Genomic DNA, 7,388 nt, shown 5'->3' on the forward strand with positions numbered 1-7,388 from the left:
ATTACCATATTCACAACTCATAAATTATGATGAAAGTGCATTTAAAAATTAAGCTTTTTCTCTTCTTTTTTCACATTTTTGGAACAATGGTCTTTTTCTGATACTACCCAGTAATACTAGCCTGGCTCCACCCGTCTACGTACTTCCGCTCAATTTCATTTTCCTTCAGCACTCTTTGCCGAAGAGAAGCGTAGCGAAACGTAGTAAGAGTATCGTTTACGAGGCTACAGTAATACACTAATGGTTCAAAAACGTGTTAATCTTAACTTTTAAATCTGTATTCAAACATTGAGTAATAGGAAATATAATATTAAAAATCTATATAAAATATATAAAATCTCTTTTAGCTTGGATGTGTAACAGTCTACGTGGATTACGCCTTGATTTCATATCACTATAGAGATATGTAGGCTACTATATTGTATGTATGAATTTATTCCATTAACTCCAATAGGAAACCGCTTTCCTTTTTTTAAGCGTTCAGACGGTAGCTCTGACATAGATGAACACGAAACAAAAGCCAACTTGAGGCGGCAGCCTCTCTTCCTCCAGAGGGAGAGAAGAAAACATAGCAAAAAAACAAAACAAACAGTAAAAATTCCCCCCTCACTGAGACTCACAGAACGGATGTCCGCACTGCAGGCCTGATTGTCGTGGGCTAAATTTGGGTGTGGAACCTGTTCCTGTTCTGCCCTCCACGATAGCCCAGACCGCATTCCAGCAATTCCAAGATATATCTTTATATAGAACCTAGAATTCTTGCTCTCTTAGAACTTTTCTCTCTCTCTAGGATTCTTTCTTTTGATCGCTTTGTAGTGACATGAATTCATTTCACACTGAAATGCAGTCAGACATATTTCTGTTGCAATCAGGGGCAAACACACAAAGTTCAGCAGAGAGAGAGATAGGACAATAGAGAACAAGAGAAGTGAGAGAGAAAGAGAGAGAGGAGTGAACAGGCAGGAGAGAGAGAGAGGATGAAAGAGGAAGCAAAGACAATAAGACAGATATACCCAGATGGGGAAGAGACATAGAGAGGGAGGGAGGGAGGAAGGGCAGTTGTTTTAAGCAGAAAAGCCAGCGGGTGCCTCCATCTCTCCTGCGTGATTTAGTCTTTTATGAGCGCATTCATCTGCCTTTCTAAGATGGACAGATCTGTCACAGGCCTCTGAGAAAGGAACACTAATGGAGGCAGAGAGGCAGAGAGTGTTCAAAGACCAGCCCCATACCCATACATGTAATTACCCAGTAATGACTCATCTACGGTGGCTGAGAAGGCTCAGTTTTTGCTGTGCCAGCAGCTTTGCATGCTTGCTTAAGTGCCTAGGCTCCACGGAAGCTCTGCTCCACAACTCACTGTGGTCCACTGAGGTTATCTTCTCGTCATCCTTCCCTTCAGAGGAAACCTTTACCCGGGACTTTTCTCTGCCTCCAAAAAGCCTGCAAAGAATGGGGGGGGGAGAGAGAAAATAAAGAGATAGATGGAGAGGAAGAGGGAGGAAGAGAGATAGAGAAAGAGATACACAGAGAGGGGGGAAGAAAGAGAGAGAAAAAGAAATAGGAGGGAGAGTCCTGAGAGAGAGAGGGAAAAGAGAGAGAGAGGGAGGGAGGGAGGGAGAGAGAGGTTCAATCCCTGAGACAGACTGAAGCAGATGGGAGCTGACTGCTTCTCCCCAATCCTAATTCAATTAAAGCTGTTGCCTCCCAATGATCTGCTTAGCGGTGCTTTTGAAAGCAGACCTAAACGTCTCAGAGGTACCGTGCCCCTCACAGCTCAGCATCCTGTACCTCCAGGAAAGTGGCAACGTTTCCCAGAATCCACGCCAAGACAGACCTGCCCCCAACCTGTCTTCTGATCTGCATGCTAGATCAGAAGTGATTGAAATAAGATGAAATGATTTGGTTTGGTTTTGAGAGGAGAAGTTGTTATTGTTGTAAATATGAACGAAATGTGAGATAGAAACGTAAATATTGTTGTAAATGTGAACATTGTTGTGAGATAGAAATAAAAAGTAAATGTGAGATAGAAACACACTGGCATATTCTTTATGGGACAAATAAATTATGTTTAAACAAGAAAAGTCCTGTTTTTATTAGTTGTATAGAACCTGCTTATTTATAACAGCTTACAAGACTTTCTTTAGTGCACAGAGGGGCTTCAGTGAGGAGAAAGGAACAGAGGATGAAGCCACCCTGTCAGTCCCTCAAACAAGGTGAAGGCAAGACAAGACAAATCTGAGGGTTGACCCTCATAGATCACAGATCTGGTCCATGTGCCAGCTCTTCAGAACTGTTTTCCTTAGAGCAGCCTTTGATGTGGTTTGTGTGTGTGACCAAAACCGTATGTGTGAATGATCCTACACAACTCCTCGCTTTCAAAATGGCTCAGCTCTCCACACCAAAGTGTGCATCTGCTCAGTCTCTGTACAGGTATCAGCTTAATCTCATGACAGTTTCAGGCTTTTAGTGCAGAACATTTTAACAGAGCTGTTTTTCAGGCTCAGGTGGATTTCATATTATAAACATACAGTCAAAGTACTCCCACCCCTGTTCTGTCTCTACACAGCTATTTCATAGAGTCCTCAAAGTGAGTCAAGTCTCCTACACATACCTGTTGTGGGCCCTCTATTCCTCCCTGCTGCTTTAGTGCACGCAAATCCTCCATATTTTTCTTGTCAGCGCACCAAGGCTCCTCTCATTATTTCGAATAGCATTCTCACTGAAGTGGTCTCCAGACAGCCAGGAAGAGACGTGCCCACACACCCCCTCGAAGATCCCCTCAGTACATGTGGTTTGGGTAGAATCTTTCATGAAAGATCAACGGTGCGCGGAGTTCAGTCAGTTATTTGTTCTATTCAAGTGAAATGGCATCTAGAACTCTTTTCCACCATCGAGCGCTCAATGAGTGTGACAGGACGCTCTTTAGAAAACAAATGCGTCCAGTCTCATTTACCTTTAGGCCCTACTTGACTAATTAATGTTCAACTGTAAGAAGCCTGCGGTGCTGCTATGGCAACGACTTTAGCTACCTACCACTCACAGATGGAGAATGACTCTCACATGAAAAGCCACTATCCATAGCGGAGGTAGACATGGAAGGACACATAGGCCTAGATTATAGCAATAGCTTCAGTAACCGGAGCAGCAGATAACATCGGTTTCAGCACAACAAGAACACAGTGAGACAGAGGTGAAGCGACACTTTTATTGCGCTATAAAATCGAAAATTCTTGACTCCTGTGCTTTTATGATTAATTAACAGTTGCACAACCAGAAGATATCCCCGCTAATTATTTAGGTCATACAGATGTGTATTATTTATTTATTCGCATTGGATGGGTAGGGGTGTGAACGAGGGGCAGGATTTCCCTACCGAGCGCCGCCTCTCTGGAGCAGCAATCATCGGAGCTCGGTCATTCATCCTGGAGTTGGGGCTCGCTGGCACGGCGCGGAGGTTTAGGTGCACTACGCCAACAAGTCCACGACGGACAGCGTGCCGCTGAAAGCACCCATTGCGGGGTTGTGACGAATAGACCCAGTTACCCTACATCCATTTCTCCAGCCGGGTTGCCTGATTTAGAAAGGCAGGCGACGGGGAGGTGTTATTTTCCCTCTGCACACTGCGTCTCGCGGTGGACCCGGGAATGACGGTCACGGGCGCCTCGTCTCCACTGAGCTCGTGAATGGAAAGCGCGTACAGCCCGGACCACTACCTCTCCATCCATACGAGACTCCGTGTTTTGTGATTAGGCGTGTGGTCACCAGAACCGTTGCCGCTGGGACGCACACGTTTAGTGGAAGATGGAAGCGTTCTTTGCTGAGGTGAGTGATGTATGCCTTTAGTATGCTGGCGTTTATGCCATAAATCTCATATGGATTCGGCTGTAATTGGCGCTATAATTATTAGAGAACTGTGGATTTTTCGGTCACCTTTGGAATTTCCAGGTGACAGTACATTATTGTTTATTCCTGTGCCCCAGTTTAGTATGGAATCTTTTTGGGCAGGTAGGCTAAATCCCTCGCACTTCATTACATCTTGGCTTTTCTATTCGATGGGCCATCTGTCAAATGAGAACTGGGTCTCAGTGAAATGCTAGCCTGTCACCTGGATTTGCGAAATAACCCACCCCCAAGCTACCCAGATCTCCAGCAAAGCATAATGACGTTTTATGTGTGAATATGCATGCTAGCAAAGACTTGCCATTCGATGGAAATGAAAATATCACATTGATTAATCAAGATGCGTTTATTTGGGGTTCTTTGGACCGTCTGCCTTGCCTTAACTGGGCTTGCCGACCGGGTCGAATGCACCTCAGGATATGGCTGTACAGCCAGCCTACGACCAGTACCCGTGATTGCGGGGTTTAGGTAAATGGGTGGAGGGTAGAGGCGGAGGGGGGCACTCGGAGCCTACTGGCACATATTATATGTCGATGGCCAGTGCGAGCGAGGATCAGCGTTATTTTGACATCGTAAAGGGATAAGCTTTGATCGGATCTCTCGGTCTCCAGATGATTAGCAGCGCTCAATACATTCACGCCTCGACTTTGCGCATCTGCGAATTCCAGTGAATAAAATGGGCTACTTAGTAGGTTGTAATGAGAGGGCAGGCCGCCTTGTCGTTGTTGTGTACATTGACTGTCGCGAGGAATGCTCGTCTACGAATGCCGACGATGTGCGTCCGTCATCTTTTTCTGTCTTGATAAAATCGGGAGGGATTTTTCATAACAGCAATCAATCTAGGTACATGCAATTGCTACAGATTGTACATCAAAGAAACACTTGCAGATAGAGATAGCCAACATAGGAGGTCTGATATAGGCTGCAGTTGCACAAGGCTTGTCCCTCAACTCTCAGGTGGTATTCGTCTGATTGCCATAGACTGTTCAGGGCTCCCCCACCCCTGTGGACCACTTCCAGCTGCAGCGATGGCCACGTCTCTCTCTCTCTCTCTCTCTCTCTCTCTCTCTCTCTCTCTCTTTCTCTCTCTCCCCCCTCTCTCTCCCTCTCATTTTTTTTACAAACATGCATGCATGCATGCATGCATGCGCACACACACACACACACACACACACCTGCAGTCTGTTCCTAGACTAATTCAGCATTAGAGTATCCCTACTAAGCTACTTATCTCTGTGTGCACGTATGGTAATAGTATCTACCACTGATTGTTTTAACCAGACTTGAGATCAGGCTTCAGTGGGGCAAAATCTGCACATTGCTCCTAGGTCTCCTCATGATCTAAAAGCTTTTGGTGCGTGTGTGTGTGTCTGTGTCTGTATGTGTGTGTGCCTGTGTGTGCCAGGTCTGGCTTGAACCACAAAAAAACTTGGAAAGCTGTATCTTTCAATCACTGGCTTTCTTATGGTTTCAACTTCTCACAGAGCCACTCAAGACCTACAGAGTGCTCTCTTAAAGCCAAAGCCGAGTCTACCAAGTGCACAGATTAGACTTTACCTAAAAACCTGACACATACCTGTCACGACTGAGCATGTCCTCAGCTCATCTTGTTCTTGTCTAAACCACAGGCCTCTCTCACTTCCTCTCTCTGCTCTTAATGCGGGGCCTGTCAGGAGATGTGTGTCACTCAAAAGGTCAAGGGTCAAACGCCTCTCCAGTGAAGGAGTTGTTGAGCTGTCAGCGGTGTGTAAGGGAATGCGATCGTAGACCAGTGAAGCGTGTAAAGCTTTAGAATGGCCTGCTCTGAAAGCCTCCCTAACTAATATCCCTGTCTCTCAGTCTCCTGATTGTATCTGAGTGTTGGACACACACACGCACACACACACACACACACACACACACACACAGGAACCTCTAAACCTTCTCCTGAACCCCTCTTGACCACCCCTTTTACACACACACACACACACACACACACACACACACACAAACATGCACATATGCACACATGCGTGCACATGGTGTTGACAGTTCAGGTACCACCACCATGACTCAACACTCCACACCTCCCGGCTCCCGTTCCCCCAGCAACAGCGGAAGGGGTGATGGGGATCCCAGGGTCCTAGTGCCCACCATTTCTTACTATGATCACAAAGTGTGAATTGAAGTATCAGCAACCATTAGCTAGATCCAGATCTCTGAGAATGATCATGAGATAGATATAAAATAATTTCTCAGGACAACAAGAATTGGTGATAATATGGTGTATTGAGATGGGAAGTTACTCTAAGTTGCATGGTCCACAAAAGCTGTGTTCTCCTGTAAAGTCATGATTATATGCGTGCTTATAGTCTTTATAGAGCCCTGTCAGCACAGGAGGCTACTGTGTGACGGCCTATCGATCCCATGCAGGATTGATTGCTGAGGTAAAGGGCTTTTGCACTTTGTGTGTGTGTGAGAGAGAGAGAGAGTTTGTGTCTGTGTGTTTGTGTGTGTGTGTGTGTATCCCACATCCAAAAGCATATGCCTAAATCACATTTTTTGTGAGGCGGATGAAAGTCAGTATAAATAGTTTAAACAGCAGGAAACTTTTTTCAATTACCACCTCCAATTTTAACACACACACACATTCTTGAGAGAAGCAAAGAACTGTCTTGTAAGGGGAGGCATCTATTTATATTGCTCCATTCTCTAAATCCTCTCCTTTAATGTGACAGCTGAGCCCCAGGCTGTGCCCTTCTCAGGTCACCAGCCCAAACACAACCCAAATCTGCACAGGAAGGGGCCAATTGCTGTGGCTCACTCTCACCCTAATCTGGCAACGCAGTGAGCACAGGATGTGTAACACAACATCTGGCAACTCCCGTAAGTGTGATGCTGGGCGGAGGGCACACCTGACCTCCGTGTGTGCTGCAGACTGTTAAAGTTCACAGGATAGTGATGCAGACTGACAGACTCCATGCCGTGTGTGTGTGTGTGTGTGTGTGTGTGTGTGTGTGTGTGTGTGTGTGTGTGTGTGTGTGTGTGTGTGTGTGTGTGTGTGTGTGTGTGTGTGTGTGTGTGTGTGTGTGTGTGTGTGTGGTGTGTTGGTACATGCATGCGTGTTGCACGTGGGGGTATGAGGCTGTGTGTGTTTGTGTGTGTCAGTGCCTGTATGTGCGTGTGTGTGTATGTTTGTGTGTTTGTGTGTGTGTGTGTGTGTGTGTGTGTTCACGGGTGTGTTTATCAGGCAGGCATTCTGTATGTTACTGAGAAGTGTGTTAAGTTGTGATAATGTCAACTGCATGTCTATATTTAAGCAGCACTCTCTATGTAGGTCAACATATAAATATATAAAGACAACTCAACATACAATACAGTATACATAACATATACATACAATTTGGCACTATATTTTTAATGCATATATAGTCTCCTGCTCCTACTCCCACCTCTCTCTCTCTCTCTGTCTCTCTCTCTCAAACACACACACACACACATCCCACTTC

General features: G+C 45.5%; 1 protein-coding gene across 1 annotated transcript in view; it reads left to right on the plus strand.

Moving 5' to 3' along the window:
- Positions 1–3,438: 3,438 nt before the first annotated feature.
- Positions 3,439–7,388, plus strand: part of myo10l1 (myosin X, like 1) — a 96,817-nt gene continuing 92,867 nt past the window's right edge. The window contains 1 exon segment of the mRNA XM_048234289.1: positions 3,439–3,822. Within this exon segment, the coding sequence (XP_048090246.1) occupies positions 3,802–3,822 (21 nt within the window). The 5' untranslated portion in view covers positions 3,439–3,801.

Source organism: Alosa alosa, chromosome 23, assembly GCF_017589495.1.
Source record: "Alosa alosa isolate M-15738 ecotype Scorff River chromosome 23, AALO_Geno_1.1, whole genome shotgun sequence".
NCBI lineage: Eukaryota > Metazoa > Chordata > Actinopteri > Clupeiformes > Clupeidae > Alosa > Alosa alosa.